Below are 21,036 nucleotides of genomic sequence, written 5' to 3' on the forward strand. Positions count from 1 at the left end.
AACACCCAATTTTGGTGCTGATACAATAAAATTTGGTGAAGTAGTATGTTACAATGTAAAACATGTCATTTCCTGTGGCCAGCTGGTGGCGCTATAACTCTATCTGGATATTGGCATGTAAACGTGTTCAGGTCAGGACTCTTATTAAACATGTGAATTTTGAGGCAGATCGGATAATGCATGCCTGAGTTATAATGACTTCCGGTTTTGTGGCGAATCATTAAAGTTTGCAAGGCCGCCACGGACACGCCCATCGACAAAACCTCTAAAGCTTCGCAATCTAACATCGCCAAGGCCTTTAGATGACAAAACCCAATTTTGATGTCGATAGCATAAAATCCCTAGGAGGAGTTTGTTAAGATACAAAGCCTGGAAATGGCAAAAATGCCACTTATTTGCCGCAGGAAGTTAAAAATATCTGACTTCCTTTTGGGTTTGAGATATGGCTCCAAGAGACTTTTTCGTATGTTTTGGCGTGTTTAAGGTGTGTGCCAATTTTCGTGCATGTGCGTGATTCATAGATCAGGGGCTCGTCCGATTAATTTTTGCAGGTGGCGCTGTCGAGTCAATTTGCCACGCCCACTTCAATATTGTCATGTGGATGTGTTCAGGAGAGGACTTTTATCAACCATGTGATGTTTCGGGGAGATCGGACATTGTGTGTTTGAGATATAAGGACTTCCTGTTCCATGGCGAAGCGTTGAGGTTTGTCATGCCGCCACGGACACGCCCCTCTCCGAAAACTCTAGATCTTCACAATATATCATCGCTAGAGCTTTCAGATAACACAACCCAAATTTGGTGCTGATACGAAAAAATTTGTGGGAGGAGTTTGTTACACTGTAAAACATGTCATTTCCTGTGGCCAGCAGGTGGCGCTATAACTTTATCTGGATATCGGCATATAAACGTGTTCAGGTCAGGACTCTTATCAAGCGTGTGAATTTTGAAGCAGATCGGATAATTCATGCCTGAGTTATAACGACTTCCTGTTTTGTGGCGAATCATCAAAGTTTGCGAGGCCGCCACGGACACGCCCATCGACGAAAACTCTAAAGCTTCGCAATTTAACATCGCCAAGGCCTTTAGATGACAAAACCCAATTTTGGTGACGATCGGATAAAATCCCTGGGAGGAGTTCGTTAAAATACAACGCTTGGAAATGGCAAAAACGCCACTTTTTCGCCGCAGGAAGTCAAAAATATCCGACTTCCTGTTGGGTTTGAGATATGGCTCCAAGAGACTTTTTCGTATGTTTTGGCATGTTTGAGGTGTGTGCCAATTTTCGTGCATGTGTGTGATTCGTGGATCGGGGGCTCGTCCGTTTAATTTTTCTAGGTGGCGCTGTCGAGTCATTTTGCCACGCCCACTTCCGAGACCCATATCAACCTGCTATTTACACCGGGTTTGGTGTGTGTGCAATTTTTCGTGAGTTTTCGGGCATGTTTAGACCCTCAAAAGTGCCCCGATAGGGGGCGGAATAATAATAATAATAATAATTAAAGCTGCAAGCAGCGATGATAGGGACCTCGCACCCGGGCTCACCGCCGCCTGGTGGCCTCAGGATGACAGAGTACATCGAACAATATTAATTTATGGCGATATATATAAAGAACCTGAGAAAATCACAGATTTATGCCAAACTTCCTCCTGTCAGCAGGTGGCGCTATAACTGTGTCTCAATATTATTATGTAGATGTGTTCAGGAGAGGACTTTTATCCACCATGTGAAGTTTCAGGCTGATCGGACATTGTGTGGTTGAATTATGAGCCAAATTGCCTTCTGCCAGCAGGTGTCGCTATGACAGACTCAATATTGGTATGTAGATGTCTTCAGGAGAGGAATTTAATAAACCATGTGAAGTTTTAAGCAGTTCAGACATTGTGTGGCTGAGTTATAAGCCAAACTTCTTGTAGCCAGCAGGTGGCGCTATGACAGACTCAATATTATTATGTACATGTGTTCAGGAGAGGATTTTAAACAACCATGTAAAGTTTCAGGCAAATCAGACATTGTGGGGCTGAGTTATAAGCCAAACTACCTTCTGCCAGGAGGTGGCGTTATGACTGACTCAATATTGTTATGTGGATGTGTTCAGGAGTGGACTTTTATCAACCATGTGAAGTTTCAGGCTGATCAGAGATTGTGTGGAGATTGTGTTATAAGACAAACTACATTCTGCCAGCAGGTGGCGCTTTTAAAGACTCAATATTATTATGTAAATGTGCTCAGGAGAGGACTTTCATCAACCATTTGACATTTTAGGCAGATCTGACAACGTGTGGCCGAGTTACAAGCCAAACTTCCTTCTGCCAGCAGGTGGCGTTGTGACTGACTCAATATTATTATGTAGATGTGCTTAGGAGAGGACTTTCATCAACCATGTGAAGTTTCAGGCAGATCAGACATTGTGTGGTCGAGTTAAAAGTACTTCCTGTTCCATGGCGAAGCGTTGAGGTTTGTCATTCCACCACAGACACGCCCCTCTACAAAAACTCTAGATCTTCACAATATATCATCGCTAGAGCTTTCAGATGACACCACTCTATTTTGGTGCTGATACAGGAAAGTTTGTGGAAGGAGTTTGTTACAATGTCAAACATGTCATTTCCTGTGGCCAGCAGGTGGCGCTGTAACTGTATCTGGAAATTGCTATGTAAACGTGTTCAGGTCAGGACTGTTATTAAATGTGTGAATTTTGAGGCAGATCGAATATTGCATGCCTGAGTTATAACGACTTCCTGTTTTGTGGCGAATCATCAAAGTTTGCGAGGCCGCCACGGACACGCCCATCGATGAAAACTCTAAAGCTTCGCAATTTAACATCGCCAAGGCCTTTAGATGACAAAACCCAATTTTGGTGTCGATCGGATAAAATCCCTAGGAGGAGTTCGTTAAAATACAACGCCTGGAAATGGCAAAATTGCCACTTTTTCGCCGCAGGAAGTTAATAATATCTGACTTCCTGTTAGGTTTGAGATATGGCTCCAAGAGACTTTTTCGTATGTTTTGGCATGTTTAAGGTGTGTGCCCATTTTCGTGCATGTGCGTGATTCGTAGCTTGGGGGCTCGTCCGTTTAATTTTTCTAGGTGGCGCTGTCGAGTCATTTTGCCACGCCCTCTTCAATATTGTTATGTGGATGTGTTCAAGAGATGACCTTTCTCAACCATGTGAAGTTTCAGGCAGATCGGACATTGTGTGCTTGAGTTATAAGGACTTCCTGTTCCATGGCGAAGCGTTGAGGTTTGTCATACCGCCACGGACACGCCCCTCTGCGAAAACTCTAGATCTTCACAATATATCATCGCTAGAGCTTTCAGATAACACCACACAATTTTGGTGCTGATACGAAAAAATTTGTGGGAGGAGTTTATTACTCCGTAAATCATGTCATTTCCTGTGGCCAGCAGGTGGCGCTATAACTATATCTGGATATTGGCATGTAAACGTGTTCAGGTCAGGACGCTTATCAAGCGTGTGAATTTTGAGGCAGATCTGATAATGCATGCCTGAGTTATAACGACTTCCTGTTTTGTGGCGAATCATCAGAGTTTGCGAGGGCGCCACGGACACGCCCATCGACGAAAACTCTAAAGCTTCGCAATTTAACATCGCCAAGGCCTTTAGATGACAAAACCCAATTTTGGTGTCGATCGGATAAAATCCCTAGGAGGAGTTCGTTAAAATACAACGCCTGGAAATGGCAAAAACGCCACTTTTTCGCCGCAGGAAGTTAAAAATATCTGACTTCCTGTTGGGTTTGAGATATGGCTCCAAGAGACTTTTTCGTATGGTTTGGCATGTTTGAGGTGTGTGCCAATTTTCGTGCATGTGTGTGATTCGTGTATCGGGGGCTCGTCCGTTTAATTTTTCTAGGTGGCGCTGTCGAGTCAATTTGCCACGCCCACTTCCGAGACCCATATCAACCTGCTATTTACACCGCGTTTGGTGTGTGTGCAAATTTTCATGAGTTTTCGGGCATGTTTAGACCCTCAAAAGTGCCCCGATAGGGGGCGGAATAATAATAATAATAATAATAAAAAACGGAGCAATTCCAATAGGGCCTACGCACCGTTTCGGTGCTCGGTCCCTAATTAAAGCTGCAAGCAGCGATGATAGGGACCTCGCACCCGGGCTCACCACCGCCCGGTGGCCTCAGTATGACAGAAAACAGAGAACAATAATAATTTAAGCCGATATATATAAAAAACCTGAGAAAATCACAGATTTATGCCAAACTTCCTGTTGCCAGCAGGTGGCGCTATGACTGTGACTCAATATTGGTATGTAGATGCCTTCAATGCAGGAATCTTATCAACCATGTGAAGTTTCAGACAGATCAGGCATTGTGTGGCTGAGTTATAAGCCAAACTACCTTTTGCCAGCTGGTGGCGCTATGACTGTGACTTTATTTTCTTATATAGATGTGTTCAGGAGAGGACTTTTATCAACCATGTGAAGTTTCAGGCAGGTGAGACATTGTGTGGTTGAGTTATAACGACTTCCTGTTCCATGGCGAAGCGTTGAGGTTTGTCTTGCCGCCACGGACACGCCTTTCTGCGAAAACTCTAGATCTTAACAATATATCATCTCTAGAGCTTTGAAATGACACCCCTCAAATTTGGTGCTGATACGATAAAGTTTGTAGAAGGAGTTTATTACAGTGTAAAACATGTCATTTCCTGTGGCCAGCAGGTGGCGCTTTAACTGTATCTGGATATCTGCATGTAAACGTGTTCAGGTCAGGAATGTTATCAGAGGTGTGAATTTTGTGGCAGATCTGATAATGCATGCCTGAGTTATAATGACTTCCTGTGTTGTGGCGAATCATCAAAGTTTGTGAGGCCGCCACGGACACGCCCATCGACGAAAACTCTAAAGCTTAGCAATTTAACATCGCCAAGGCCTTTAGATGACAAAACCCAATTTTGGTGTCGATCGGATAAAATACCTAGGAGGAGTTCGTTAAGATACAACGCCTGGAAATGGCAAAAACACCACTTTTTCGCCGCAGGAAGTTAATAATATCTGACTTCCTGTTGGGTTTGAGATATGGCTCCAAGAGACTTTTTCGTATGTTTTGGCATGTTTAACGTGTGTGCCAATTTTCGTGCATGTGCGTGATTCGTAGATCGGGGGCTCGTCCGTTTCATTTTTATAGGTGGCGCTGTGGAGTCATTTTGCCACGCCCACTTCAATATTGATATGAGGATGTGTTTAAGAGATGACGTTTGTCAACCATGTGAAGTTTCAGGCAGATCAGAAATTGTGTGGTTGAGTTATAAGGACTTCCTGTTCCATGGCGAAGCGTTGAGGTTTATCATGCCGCCACGGACACGCCCCTCCGCAAAAACTCTAGATCTTCACAATATATAATCGGTGGAGCTTTCAGATAACACCAATCAAATTTGGTGCTGATACGAAAAAATTTGTGGGAGGAGTTTGTTACAGTGTAAAACATGTAATTTCCTGTGGCCAGCAGGTGGCGCTATAACTATATCTGGATATTGGCATGTAAACGTGTTCAGGTCAGGACTCTTATGAAGCGTGTGACTTTTGAGGCAGATCTGATAATGCATGCCTGAGTTATAACGACTTCCTGTTTTGTGGCGAATCGTCAAAGTTTGCAAGGCCGCCACGGACACGCCCATCGACGAAAACTCTAAAGCTTCGCAATTTAACATCACCAAGGCCTTTAGATGACAAAACCCAATTTTGGTGTCGATCGGATAAAATCCCTAGGAGGAGTTCGTTAAAGTACAACGCCTGGAAATGGCAAAAACGCCACTTTTTCGCCGCAGGAAGTTAAAAATATCCGACTTCCTGTTAGGTTTAAGATATGGCTCCAAGAGACTTTTTCGTATGGTTTGGCATGTTTGAGGTGTGTGCCGATTTTCGTGCATGTGCGTGATTCGTGTATCGGGGGCTCGTCCGTTTAATTTTTCTAGGTGGCGCTGTCGAGCCATTTTGCCACGCCCACTTCCGAGACCCATATCAACCTGCTATTTACACCGCGTTTGGTGTGTGTGCAAATTTTCATGAGTTTTCGGGCATGTTTAGACCCTCAAAAGTGCCCCGATAGGGGGCGGAATAATAATAATAATAATAATAAAAAACGGAGCAATTCCAATAGGGCCTACGCACCGTTTCGGTGCTCGGTCCCTAATAATAATAAAAAACGGAGCAATTCCAATAGGGCCTACGCACCGTTTCGGTGCTCGGTCCCTAATAATAAAAAACGGAGCAATTCCAATAGGGCCTACGCACCGTTTCGGTGCTCGGTCCCTAATTAAAGCTGCAAGCAGCGATGATAGGGACCTCGCACCCGGGCTCACCGCCGCCCGGTGACCTTACGATGACAGAGAACAGCGAACAATAATAATATAAGCCAATATATTTTAAAAAAACTAAGAAAATCACAGATTTATGCCAAACTTCCTCCTGTCAGCAGGTGGCGCTATAACTGTGACTCAAGATTGGCATGTAGATGTCTTCAGGAGAGGAATTTAATCAACCATGTGAAGTTTCAGGCACATGGGACATTGTGTGGCTGAGTTATAAGCCAAACTACCTTCTGCCAGCAGGTGGCGTTATGACTGACTCAATATTGTTATGTGGATGTCTTCAGGAGTAGACTTTTATCAACCATGTGAAGTTTCAGGCAGATCAGAGATTGTGTGGAGATTGTGTTATAAGACAAACTACATTCTGCCAGCAGGTGGCGCTATTAAAGACACAATATTATTATGTAGATGTGCTCAGGATAGGACTTTCATCAACCATGTGACATTTTAGGCAGATCTGACATTGTGTGGCCGACTTACAAGCCAAACTTCCTTCTGCCAGCAGGTGGCGCTATGACTTTGACTCAATATTATCATGTAGATGTGCTCAGGAGAGGACTTTCATCAACCATGTGAAGTTTCAGGCAGATCGGACATTGTGTGGCCGAGTTACAAGCCAAACTACCCTCTGCCAGCAGGTGGCGCTATGACTGACTCAATATTGTTATGTGGATGTGTTCAGGAGAGGACTTTTATCAATCATGTGAAGTTTCAGGTAGATCGGACATTGTGTGGTTGAGTTATAAGGACTTCCTGTTCCATGGCGAAGCGTTGAGGTTTGTCATGCCACCACAGACACGCCCCTCTGCAAAAACTCTAGATCTTCACAATATATCATCGCTAGAGCTTTCAGATGACACCACTCTATTTTGGTGCTGATACGGGAAAGTTTGTGGTAGGAGTTTGTTATAGTGTCAAACATGTCATTTCCTGTGGCCAGCAGGTGGCGCTATAACTGTAATTGGATATCGGCACGTAAACCTGGTTAAGTCAGGACTGTTATTAAATGTGTGAATTTTGAGGCAGATCGAATATTGCATGACTGAGTTATAACGATTTCCTGTTGGGTGGGGAATCATCAAAGTTTACGAGGCCGCCATGGACACACCCATCGATGAAAACTCTAAAGCTTCGCAATTTATTATTACCAAGGCTTTAAGATGACAAAACCCAATTTTGGTGTTGATTGGATAAAATCCCTAGGAGGAGTTCGTTAAAATACAACGCCTGGAAATGGCAAAAATGCCACTTTTTCGCCGCAGGAAGTTAATAATATCTGACTTCCTGTTGGGTTTGAGATATGGCTCCAAGAGACTTTTTCGTATGTTTTGGCATGTTTGAGGTGTGTGCCAATTTTCGTGCATGTGCGTGATTCGTAGCTCGGGGGCTCGTCCGTTTAATTTTTCTAGGTGGCGCTGTCGAGTCATTTTGCCACGCCCACTTTAATATTGTTATGTGGATGTGTTCAAGAGATGACGTTTATCAACCATGTGAAGTTTCAGGCAGATCGGACATTGTGTGGTTGAGTTATAAGGACTTCCTGTTCCATGGCGAAGCGTTGAGGTTTGTCATACCGCCACGGACACGCCCCTCTGCGAAAACTCTAGATCTTCACAATATATCATCGCTAGAGCTTTCAGATAACACCACTCAATTTTGGAGCTGATACGATAAAATTTGTGGGAGGAGTTTATTACTCCGTAAATTATGTCATTTCCTGTGGCCAGCAGGTGGCGCTGTAACTGTATCTAGATATTGGCATGTAAACGTGTTCAGGTCAGGACGCTTATCGAGCGTGTGAATTTTGAGGCAGATCGGATAATGCATGCCTGAGTTATAACGACTTCCTGTTTTGTGGCGAATTGCAAAGTTTGCGAGGCCGCCACGGACACGCCCATCGACAAAAACTCTAAAGCTTCGCAATTTAACATCGCCAAGGCCTTTAGATGACAAAACCCAATTTTGGTGTCGATCGGATAAAATCCCTAGGAGGAGTTCGTTAAAATACAACGCCTGGAAATGGCAAAAACGGCACTTTTTCGCCGCAGGAAGTTAAAAATATCCGACTTCCTGTTGGGTTTGAGATATGGCTCCAAGAGACTTTTTCGTATGTTTTGGTGTGTTTGAGGTGTGTGCCAATTTTCGTGCATGTGCGTGATTCGTATATCGGGGGCTCGTCCGATTAATTTTTCTAGGTGGCGCTGTCGAGTCATTTTGCCACGCCCACTTCCGAAGCCCTTAACAAACGTAAATTTTCGCCACTTCTGAGGCGTGTGCAAAGTTTCGTGAGTTTTCGGGCATGTTTAGCCCCTCAAAACCGCGATTCATTCCGCGGAAGAAGAAGAAGAAGAAGAAGAAGAAGAAGAATAATAATAAACAGAGCAATTCCAATAGGGCCTACGCACCGTTTCGGTGCTCGGTCCCTAATAAACGGAGCAATTCCAATAGGGCCTTGCACCGTTCGGTGCTCGGTCCCTAATAATAAGAAACGGAGCAATTCCAATAGGGCCTTGCACCGTTCGGTGCTCGGTCCCTAATTATTACCAAACAAGATACTACATTTAGGTTTAGTAATAAATGCATTAAATATTTTACAGTATAATATAACTTCATCAATCTGTTAAAGTAAGAAAATATAACAGAAACTATTCTTTTATTTTTTTAGTTAACACCATTTCCTACAAATTGTATTTAGGGTTTATTAAAATAATATTTTAAGATGATAAAAAATGCCACATTTCATCACAAGTGACTGATTCAGACTTGATGCTGAGCTCAATAATGTGAGGTTTATGTTACTTTTCATAAACTTTAAACATTCTTTTTTTTAAAGGCTCACCAGAGGGGGAAGGTCCTTTTCTTGTCACGTCCCATTCGGTTTCGGTTGATGGTGGTGGAGCAAGGAACAGCGTCCAGGTGATGGGAGCTGTTGGGGAGAGTTGGAACCCATTGACTGTTTCTTTTGGCTTTCTGCTCCCTGTGAAGAAAAACATGGGCAATAATTATTAATAAAATACTGATTTTGCTCAAATATTATTTTGTTGGACAATAATATGCTCATATGCTGATTTTTTTTTTTTTGGTAACTGTACAGTGACTATTGTAATAGGTAGTCAAAATAGTTTGGTAAATTAAAACTGTCATGCCTTTAACTCTTTTCTGAACATAATATGTAGCCTTAGCCTAGATTGTTAGGTTACATTAATTAAAATGACTTTTCATGGTCTTTAAAGCTGCAGTATGAATGTTTTACACCCAGTGGTTGAACTAGGTATTGCCCACCGGGTTTAAAACGCACGCAAGCACAGGTTGCCAGATTGACGATACCAACAGGAGCGTGCCTGACTATCGAGCCTAAGTGGTGTTATAAATGAAAGCAAATGCACGCAATAGAAGGAATTTTTTCCTTATTAAAAGGTGTTTTGGTTTAAACCCATACCTGATTTTTTTATTTTAGAATCCACTTCTGTTTCTTGCAGCTAAAAAACAGGATAAACTGACAATGATCACCTCAGGTAAACCTCATGTGCTTTATTCAGTGTTAATTCCGAATAATAGTTTGAATGACATTTATAGCCATATACTGAAAGCAGCAGCCGATAGTTCACCTCAGATCTTAAAATTAAAATAAACCGTTTGAAATTGAACTTTAGAATTGTGAAATAATGCAAACAAACACACATCAGTGATTCAGCATGTACATTTAATAATGTTAAAGAGGTTTAATGTGTATTAATTAGATAGTAAACCTTAACACTTTGTTGCAGCGCAGTGCGTCCTCTATTATGTGCTTCTGAATGGCTGTATTCAAATTTAGTGTTTAAATGTTGTGTTCTGACACCAGACGAAACTGCCAGCCAAATTGCTCATCACTGCAAATCTCATCACATAGTGTGTTGTTAGGACACGTGGTTACAATATTACCTGCTCACCAGACGTTTAGGTTCAAAATATTTATATTATTTGCTAACTAATAACCACCTTATGTGGAACTCCGAATCTGCGTCTCATTTCGAAGTCTGCTACTGTCCACCAAAGGCCGCATTTCACAGATGCATACTTTAAGAGCCTTCAATACTTAATGAATGAAATTTGCTGTTTTTCACCAAACATATTATGGTATTTTTAAGCTTTGGAAGAGTCAAAACTTACACCATTTCAATGGATAATGCGAAGGAAGCAAAAAATATGAATAATACATTTTTATACACATATAACAATCTAGAAAATACCTTCACATACTTCAGCCAAAGAACCTGAAAACTATTTTTGACATAACAAATATTATAAAATATTAATTTTACTAAAACACTACAAACAAGTTAAAGAGCAAAATGTCAGAAACAACTTAATATTCCAATAAAAATGTAATAATAAAACATTTTGAGAAATGTAACAGTTGTAATTTGTATTGTAAAGTATCATGAGGAAAGCATGTAAACATTTTAATGCTAAAAAGGGAGCAATGTTTCACCTGAGATATGCTGGAGGTTCAGTACTGATTGACACGGCCTTGTACTTCTCATCATGTCCGTCAAAGATCTCCTCGACTTCTGAGGCCTTCAGCAGCGTCACACTGGTGGCTAAAGTGGTGTAACCGTGATCTAACACAAAACATTGCTTATACTGTAAGATAGAAAGCTTACTTTTAACCCTCACATGTTTTAAACTAATTCAACACTTACCGTGAGAGGAAGCAACTATCTTCTTTCTCTCCTCAACTGTGGCTAGTCGTCTCGACAGTGATGGGTAGCGCTTATATAAAGACCCTCTGAACATACGCAAGTAATTTCCAACCTAAACACACATGGACAAAATACATACTTAAAAACTGAAAAGTGTTTTAATTTGATGTGTTTTGGTAGCATTTTATTTTATAGTCATGATTTGCATGTAAATACTATAGCCTTATAATAAGCAGTGTTGAGCAATAACGTGTTACTAGTAGATGCGTTACTGTAACAACATTACTTTTGACAGTAACTAATACTGTATGTATAACGCATTACTTTAAATATATTAACTTTGTTACCATAAAAATATGATGCCTTCGTCTGTTACTTGGTAGGGTTGGGTACCGAAAACCCGGTGCCATTATAGCACTGGTACCTTAGTAACTGGTATGTACCGGATCAAATCAGCATATGAATTTCGGTGCCACTGGTGCTGTGACAAGGACGTAAGATGCATCGAGGGGTGCATCAAAGGCACACATAGGCGTTGTGTCATGCCATCTCTAAACATTTCATTCTAAACAATTTTGAGGAATAAAGAAAGGAGATGTCAGGAGATTGTTATTGTTGTTTAGGGAACAGACGCACGCAACGCACAGTACAGTGCATTCAGCCATGGTTTTCGGTGAGCCAGAGCGACTCTCTTCAGATTAACACGCATGATCACGTTCATCAAATTTGCTTAAACTAAGATTCTAAAGTGTATTTTACAAGCAAGGATTCTGACAACAATGTGCTTTACAAAAGTTGCATGTAAGGGGGAAACATGTCAAACTTAATGACATATTTGAGGGCTCAAAAAGGCAAAGAAATGCCTCTCTTGCATGCTCTCAGTGACACTTGCAATCGCTACCTCGGGCACTCGCTCCCTCTGCTTTCGCGGCACTTGCTCTCTCTGTGACGGTGCTGCGCGCATCAGTTCCCCGCATTTGTCAGAAGTTGATGCTCAAATTGACATGGGTAATAAAAATATTAAACTTCAGTCATGTTCATGTTGTGAAACACAATCAAAATGTCCACTGTTGATGATATTAGACTTCTGTTTTCAATAGCGATTTTAACACTTTTAATATAGGAAGTCCTCGGCTATGCAGAGACCATTATTAATCAGAAATCTAGTGTACATAGTTTCACATCAGGAAACGCAGTCTTGAATTTACAAACAGTCGGCAAGTACCAAAGAACAAATGTAAGACATTGATCAAATGTAGTTTTCAGTCACGCTCATGTAAGTCATATATTTAACTCGTTTAGTTTTGCCTTCATTCATTTTTGATTTCCGTTTGATTTCAACACATGACTTATTTACAACACATTTTTAAATATAATAGTTTAACTAACTAATTTCTAATATCTACTGTTTTATCTTCCCCATGCTGACAGTCAGTGCATAACATTTTACTAGTTTTTTTGCAAGACAGTTGTATTCAGACAAAGTCCCTTTAAGTATTTTATAGTCTTTTATGTCAAAACAAAAGTGTCAAAATAAAAAGTGTCAAAATAAAAAGTGTCATTTAAACACTTAATGAGTTAACTATGAAAGTTGAAATAATTAGTCAAATTATTTTGTAACTGATTTGTTGTGTATATAAAAAATATACAGTAAATATTTCTGAAGGAATCTAATAATATTGACCTTATTTTATTTAAATTAAAAACTGCTTTTATTAAAAAAAAAAAACAAAAGAAATAGGACTTATTATGACTCCAGAATAACCGTTTTTTTTAGGAAACACTGTGAACAATTTCATAAACATTATTTTAAATGAATAGGAGGGGAAAATTAATTGACTTTAACTGTAGGCCTGTTAAAGTTTACAGGTGCAACAATGTGCCTTGATGTACTTGAATGTTGGAAATGTGTTCTCCTACACCAGTACAAAGTTACTTGTCAAATAATTTAACAAGGAAGATTATTTTAATTAAAGATTATTATAAGTGATATGTTAAAATGAGCTCCTAAAAGTATGTGACCCCTGCCCGCCCAACACAGGTTAATAGTAAGCTAATGTAACTTCATAATGCATATCTTAAATTCATGCTAACCAACAAACGATCAAAGGAAATACATTAATTTCAAATATAGAAAATATGAATTGATGTTTACTTTAAACTTAAATTATATTGTTCTAATAAAATTATTTTAAAAAAAGATTTTGACAAATAAAATATTTTTTGTTAGTCCTCCACCATAATTTTGTGGCTAAAAAGTATCGGTTCAGGCACCATTTTGGCACCGGTATCATTTTAGAAGTATCGATATAGCACCAGTATCGAAACAAAACCCAAACAATACCCAACCCGATTACTTGGTACTTTAATTAATTTTGTCTGCAGTCTAGGCTAGATCTTCCTATTCACGGAGGCGAAGCATTGTGGGATTGGTGGATTCCAACCAACCACCGTAAAGAAGACGCGTCGTGTACGAGGCACTAGACTGGACAAAAGTAAAGCAAAAGCAGAGAGACTGTATGCACGTGAGGAGAGACTGAATGCGTTTAAGGTAGACCCGAGTGTGTATGCACGAGAGACTATTAACGTTACTATTATTAATTACTATTACTAATCCTACTACTATGTTTGTTGTTTCAAATAAATAAGCACACGTGTTATCTGTATAACAAAATTGATTAGTTTAGCAGACACAGTGACACATTTCTGTTATATTTCAAAACCTGTTATTTAAAAGGGGCAGTGTTGTATTGCTCAGAAAAATGCTGTGATAGATTTTTTTAACTGTTAAACATTTTTATGGCTGTTATACAACAACAGATTTTGCACTTTGAATATACACAGCTTACTTTACATAAGTTGCTGCCATACCACATTTATTTTGTAGTTAGTTAGAAAATTGCTCATAGATTTCATTTCTAAGCAGCTGATTGTTTTTGTTTTGTTTAGAATGCATAAAATTTATAGTTGTTTATAACAGCAGTTTTTTTCTGAATGATAATTCGGATTACTTTCATTTATTTATAAAGGTTTTGTGTTTGTTGTATACTGTGGCTATTTTCATACTCAGGCTGTGAAGGGACATGTTTAAGGGTTAAGTACCTTTAGTTGTTGCTTTTTTGCTTCTGAATATATTATTCAGAATTTATTTTTTTCATTTTTTGTGCTACTGATACCACTTACATTAGAATTTATAATGACCTTTTATTCAAGTCTGTTATGCGTTTTAGTTGTATGAAAGCTAATTATTTCAATATTTCTCCATGCAGCACTGAAGTGACATTATAAGGACATTAATGGGAGCATTAAAAATGTTCTTTGGAAAAGAAACTCAAATTAATTTTTTCGTGTAAGTAGTCAATAAAGTAATTAATAAAGGAATGCTAGTTTAAGTTACATTAAAACCCATTACACTGTCGATTTTATTTTATCAAGGTTTGGGTAGATATAAATATAGAGGTAAAATTGGTTTTATATTCGCACATTCTGACTTTCCCCTTAATAATATGATTTCATAAAAGTATTATTTGCAAACTCTAAATAGCGAAATCATATTAGCAGCAAATGACTATTAAAGTACAACATTGTACACACACAGTAAAAAAAAACAGTGTTAATATTGTTTTCAAGTCACACTTGCATGCTAATTCAGACCGAATATTCAAAGTAACATGCTTAACATCAACAATATAGTCTTCTAAATGAACGAATGTGCAAATATAAAAACAACTTTACCTCTATAATATAAATAATCAGTTTTTTCAGTGACTGTTTATTTCAGATAAATTACCATTGTATTTACTACAAACACACCTAAACAAATCTATTATTGATTTGACTTTGTATTAATATTTCGTTGTTATAAATAGCAAGTGTGCTCATGTTTATGTAGAGCATTTCTGCATCATTTAATATTACAAAAGGCTGAAATCGGGTTAATTTACTACATTTTCTAATATTTATGATCAAACTAACTACCGCGTAATTTACTAACTTAACGTTAATAAGTTCGTTACTTGCAGTTCTTTAAGGTTTGACTAACTTAAATAGCAGTCGTCAATTCTGTCAGTGACTGTCAATTGTAAACTAATGTTGTGTTTAATACAACAACACCGCCAAATTTACATCTCTACTTGAGATATAAAATATGCCGGAGTGATTCAGACATCAATTAAGTTCCATCTCATCGACCACATAACAAAATATACACAACATTAGCGAGCTAGCTTCTGTATTAGCATCCATAGCAAAGCCATATGCGGTTTATACACATATATCTTCGTGAAAATGATCGTCTCGTTGAATTACAAACCTCAGATCCAATCATGTAAAAATCTCCATCTTCTTCCAGTTGGAACTTAATGGGTTTCTGTCCGTATGTCTTGCTTAAAGCCATGTTTGACGTTAGCGCGACTGGTTCCGCTAAACATGAGCAGTAGCGAGCGGCCGACCTGACCTGTGTGTCGCAGGGAAATGACGTATGCCGACGACAGAGGATTTTGGTTTGCATTTATTAATAAATGCTGAGGTTATTGCCGGGGTTTTCAGTCTTATAGATGCCCCCGTCCTCCTGAAATTTAAAAGACATCTTCAGTAAGCTATAAATGAGAAATATGCCTTAAATATTATTTTTCAAAATAATTAGATGCTAAGATTATTGCCTTTTAACTTGTTACAGTAATGTTTTCAATAATGTATTTATACATGCATTTACTTATTATGACTTTCATAAATTTCTTTGGTTTATTCCCTGCTTTTTCAGGGGTTGCCACAGCGGAATGAACTGCTAATTCATGCAAAAACACTTATTAAATACTTATTTTCATCAAACTATTTATGTAGTGTTTATTTTTTTAATAAAATCATTAATTCATTATGTTTTATTTATTTTTAATTTTTAAATGTTTTTTTCTCCTGACTTTTCCATGGACCCCCATAGCACTAAAAGGGTCCCCAGAGCCCAGTTTGAAAACAACTGAGTTTATAGATGACCTAAAATCATTAACTAGTGATCTCTTTAGAACATTAGCAAACTTTGTCAAATATCTTTAGTAAAGTTTAAAGGTGTAGATAAACTTTTTTTTGACAAATTCAATAAAAGCAAAATAGTTTAATGCATTTATTCCAATTATTAATCCTTTCAGTCAGTTCTATTGATTTGTTTTTTACTTTTGGTTAAAAAAAAAAATTTGTAATACCTGTTGTACATCATACAAAATTAGCACTTTTTATTAACATACAGTTGAAGTCAGAATTATTAGTTTCTCTTTTTTTATATTTCCTAAATGATGTTTAACAGAGCAAGGAAATTTTCACAGTATGTCTGATAATATTTTTTTCTTCTGGAGAAAGTCTTATTTGTTTTATTTCGGCTAGAATAAAAGCGTTTTTTAATTACATTTTTTTTATTAATTATTATTTTCTTTAAGCAAATTTTTTCGACAGTCTACAGAACAAACCACCATCATACAATAATTTGCCTAATTACCCTCTCCTGCCTTATTAACCTAATTAACCTAGTTAAGCCTTTAAATGTCACTTTAAGTTGTATAAAAGTGTCTTGAAAAAAATCTAGTTACTATTATAAGATAAAATAGATAAAATAAATCAGTAATTAGAAATAAGTTATTAAAACTATCATGTTTAGAAATGTGTTGAAAAAATCTCTCTATTAAAGAGAAATTGGGGAAAAAATAAACAGGGGGCTCATAATTCAGACTTCAACTGTATGTGTCATTATAGATTTTAAGCAACTACAATTTATTAAGTGAAAACATCTAAAAATGATAACATCTAAATTAAGGGTTTTTATTCAAATAAAAAATTACATTAACTTAAATAATAATAACTTAAATAAATATTGGATTAATCAATTAGAAATGTCCCCTTAAAGTATGTATTTCCTTTTACATAAACCTTGTTTTCTACAATTATGACACTAATTAAAGAGGCAAATTTTGTGATGTTGATTAGTTAATAAAAATCAGGCTTTTGCTTTCATTGATGCTGAAAAACAATAACACAAATATGCAACGTACTTGCCACAAAACACCATTATTTGTTTTGATTGAACTGCTCATTTAAATAGTTGCTAATATGACATAGCATTAATAAACTGTATTTACAACTCGTCTCAGACCATGGATCCAACTGATTTGAATAAGTATATCTATGAAACACATATTGAACATCAAAATGAACAACAACAACACATTAACATCAAGTATAGGGGTCTCAGCGCCCCCCACATTTATTTGTAAGTTCTTTAAAAAATGTAGTGCTTGTTTGTACATACAAAGGTGCATTTATTAATTTATCTTTGCAACGATAAAATTATAAATAAAACAATTAAAAACATAAATAAATAAAAACGGGGTAACATTCAAAGTTTGACATGAACATTCGGAGTTAGATTCAGACATACAAAAGGATACAAAAAGGGGAACCAAAACAAATAGAAAATGCAGTGTGAATAGATATGGCACGTGTGTCGAGCGACAAGCTGCAGGCAGAAACATTTCACATCATGTTCGCAGCGTCCTGACAGCAAGGAGATATTTGAAGAGTGGAATCACTATTGGCATATCAGTTCTCCGTGCACTTTCAGAAATTATAAGCAAAGCACAATTTATATTTTGCTCCAGTTACATGGCAGAAGAATACACCAAACTCTTGGTGTTTTTCTCTCATCGTATGACAATATAAATCCTCTTTACCACACACTCACACACCAACATTCTGAAAATCTCTCCTGAAGGGAACAACATTCCCTCATCATGCTGAAACACATATTAAGAGAGCACTCATGGATGTAGTTAAAGGGAAAATTCCATCAAAAATGAAAAAAAAGAAGTGGTTCCAAATATTTGTTTTTCTTTTTTCTGTTATACACAAAAGAAGATGCTTTGAAGAATATTGGAAACCTCCAACTATGAATGCCAATGGTCATCGGGTTCCAAAATTCTTTGAAATAACTGCTTTTGTGTTTAAAAGATTAAAAAAAACAGTAAAAGCTGAGTAAATTTTCATTTTTGGGGCAAATTATCCCTTTAAGTTCACAATGCAAAAAGGCGTAGCAGGGTGAAGCCACTCACAGTGTTTGGTACAAAAAGCCTTTTGAGTTTACAGCGTTTTATAATATGAAACACGGCTGCAAATAAAAGAGAACGGCTTTGGCATCGATACATTTTATATGCATTAAAAAGCATTAGTAATGTTACTTATGGTTATTTAATAGCCATAAATAACAGCGTGATTCCTGCATCTCAGACCTGTCATCTCCTCCTGCTCAAACACGACTCTGTAAAACCTTTCGTCGTAAAGGAAACCAAGTCACTTCTATAGCAGTCATAAAAGAATCATTCAGTCTCGAGTGAACCAATGGATGCCTGAAATAAGGGTGTGCAATATATACGACAATTATTAGGCGGCTCATTCGGCTGTGGCGTCCCCTGATTAATAAAGGGACTAAGCTGAAAAAAATAATGAATGAATGATAATTAAACAATATTTTGCTGAGTGTGTTGTTACGTTGACTTGTTTAGATCTGTCATGGATTAATAAACAGACAACAAAACTGCCAGCAGGTGGCAGCAAGTACTTCATTACATCTTTCTTACTGTATAGCGTGTTAAAAACAAACACTATATGAGCAGAGAACTATTTACTATCCCGTAAGGCCAAGGAAAAGGATTTGTGAGTAGAAGTGAAGCTACGAAAACTGTAGCTTGTAGGTCATGAGTTATGCAAAATGGCCTCCTATATATATAGTCATACTACTGTATAGAAAGTGGTCAAAGAGTAAATTGAAATGTAATGCCAACTGAGAAAGTATGATTCATTTGAAAAGAGTCATTAATGTAGAAATAAAGCACATACTAATGGATATTTAAAGCATTGGCTCACATGATTCATTCAGAAGCAGACTCATTCACTGATAAAACTTTGTAGTGTTGAGAAACAAACATCGACCTTCGGTTTTACTAAATTTTTTTCATTGTGAATGCACTACTTGCACTATTTATACTACAAAATGGTGTCGAATGGTGCGTAAGTATGCGAATTGGGATGCATCTATTGACAATATAAAGGGTCGTTCTAAACGCCTTAGAGTAGACTTTTGAGTCATTTGAATGATTTGTTTTAAATGGGTAATACATGAAGTAAAAGTTAATAAATGACTGAATCATTGACTCAGATTGAATCATTAGCTCAAATGATTCGTTCAGAAAGAGACTCATTCAGAGGCAAAACACTGTAGTGTTGAGACACAAACATTGGCCTTGGGTTTTGTTACTTAAAACATATTTAACATATATATTGTTATATATTTAACTTTCCTGACAAATTATTGCTTTGTTTTAATTGCATTCTATTAGACCTTTGAATCATTTGAACGATTTGTCGAAAATGGCTAATTCATGACGCAAGAAATTAAGTAAGTGTTATCGAATCATTGAAACATTGACTCAAATTGAATCTTTGGCTCAAATGATTGGCCCACAATATTTTTGCCTTTGCTTTTGACAGCTAAAACATATATATTGTTAAACATTTTGCTTTCCTGATAACATACAGGGTCATTCTAAATGCGTTCTAATAGACTCAAGAGTCATTTGAATGATTTGTTCATAACGGCTAATACATGAAGCAAGCATTAATGAATCCCTGAAGCATTGACTCAAATTAAACCATTAGCTCAAATGATTTGTTCAGAAAGAGACTCATTCAGAGGCAAAACACTGTAGTGTTGAGACACAAAGCATGTTTTGTTACTTACAACATATTTAACATATATATATTGTTAAATATTTAGCTTTCTTGGCAAATTGTAGTTCTAACGGCATTATATTAGACTTTCCAATCATTTGAATGATTTGTTGAAAGTGGTTTCTTCATGAAACAAGAAATGAAGCATTAATGAATCAGTGAAACATTAACTCCAATGATTCATTCAATTCATTCAGAAACTAAAGACTCTAGTGTAGAGATGAACTAACATTAGCCGCAAATTTAGTTGACTTGTGTGATATTAATTAACAAAAAAGAAAAAAAAATTCAAGCAAAACCCATGAAGGGATATTGCTTTCATAACTTGGATAATAAGGTCATTTTAATGGTATATGGACGTGTTTCTGTTTAATATTTTCCTAATAAGTTGACATACCGCATAATGTGAGCTCACATGACAATTATAATATTATCGCAGATGATAAATATTGCACACCCCTTCAGACTGTAATCAGTTAGAGGAAAACAGGCAAGCTAAACTGGCAGCAGCAACAGTCAAAAGGGCCATGTTAAAGAACAAACAAACAAACAAACGGCTGTACACTTTACACATTTTGTACTGTACATGTAATACTGTCACTATTCCATGAGCAGTCCTAATGTTTGAGAGATTTTGCTACTGAGTCCAGTGGCAGAGATGAAGCAAAAACGTCAATTCATTTTGAATTTGAAAAGGACAGAGGACCACAAATCTCTTGCTTTAAGGACCGTTCTAAAGTGCTTGAAATGTTTTTGTTTAGTGTGCTCATGCATGAATGTGGCTCTTAAGTGCAGTCTTAAGGTAAACCTTGTAAGAACCACAGTGGGCGGTTGTAGAAGCTCCAAAGGACAGGAAACGCAGGGGTCGCTTCCTTTCAGAAAACAGATGCTCGTTAACGCAAAAAATCCATTGGATAAAAGATCCAGATAATACTGTTGGGGTTAATAAAGTGACTCTGGATGATCTCCAACAGCTTCAGAGTCTTTTCAGAAGAAGCTCTTGGGGATTTTGAAGCCTTTCTGCTTCATGCGTGGTAGAGTCAGGCTCGGGGAGCTTTTCGAGCGGCAGGTTTTTGAGACGCCACGCTTTCTCAACAAGAAGTCGTAGTTGGCAGTTGAGTTCATGGCGTAGAAAACGTTTCCATTATCTGGGATTCTGAGTTCTGTTGGGGGAAAAGAAAATCAAGGTAAGATATGGTAACAAAGCTTAATTTAGAAAACGGAATTGGTTATATT

General features: G+C 37.6%; 2 protein-coding genes across 10 annotated transcripts in view; both read right to left on the reverse strand.

Moving 5' to 3' along the window:
* The window catches only part of smarcb1a (SWI/SNF related BAF chromatin remodeling complex subunit B1a), a 48,058-nt gene extending 32,562 nt beyond the window's left edge, over positions 1-15,496 (reverse strand). For 2 of the 7 annotated variants that reach the window (XM_087264016.1, XM_087264015.1), the window contains exons 1-4: positions 15,344-15,496; positions 11,032-11,143; positions 10,821-10,929; positions 9,186-9,323 (exon numbers count right to left, since the gene is read on the reverse strand). In XM_087264016.1, the coding sequence (XP_087120142.1) occupies positions 9,186-9,323; positions 10,821-10,929; positions 11,032-11,143; positions 15,344-15,427 (443 nt within the window). In that variant the 5' untranslated portion in view covers positions 15,428-15,496. 7 annotated transcript variants of the gene reach the window in all.
* Positions 15,497-17,250: 1,754 nt separating this feature from the next.
* Positions 17,251-21,036, reverse strand: part of ralgdsa (ral guanine nucleotide dissociation stimulator a) — a 51,937-nt gene continuing 48,151 nt past the window's right edge. For 2 of the 3 annotated variants that reach the window (XM_087264012.1, NM_001442540.1), the window contains 1 exon segment: positions 17,251-20,963. In XM_087264012.1, coding sequence (XP_087120138.1) covers positions 20,788-20,963 — 176 coding nt within the window. In that variant the 3' untranslated portion in view covers positions 17,251-20,787. 3 annotated transcript variants of the gene reach the window in all.

This window comes from Danio rerio, chromosome 8 (assembly GCF_052040795.2).
Source record: "Danio rerio strain M-AB ecotype USA chromosome 8, GRCz13ab, whole genome shotgun sequence".
In the NCBI taxonomy this organism is placed as follows: Eukaryota; Metazoa; Chordata; class Actinopteri; order Cypriniformes; family Danionidae; genus Danio; species Danio rerio.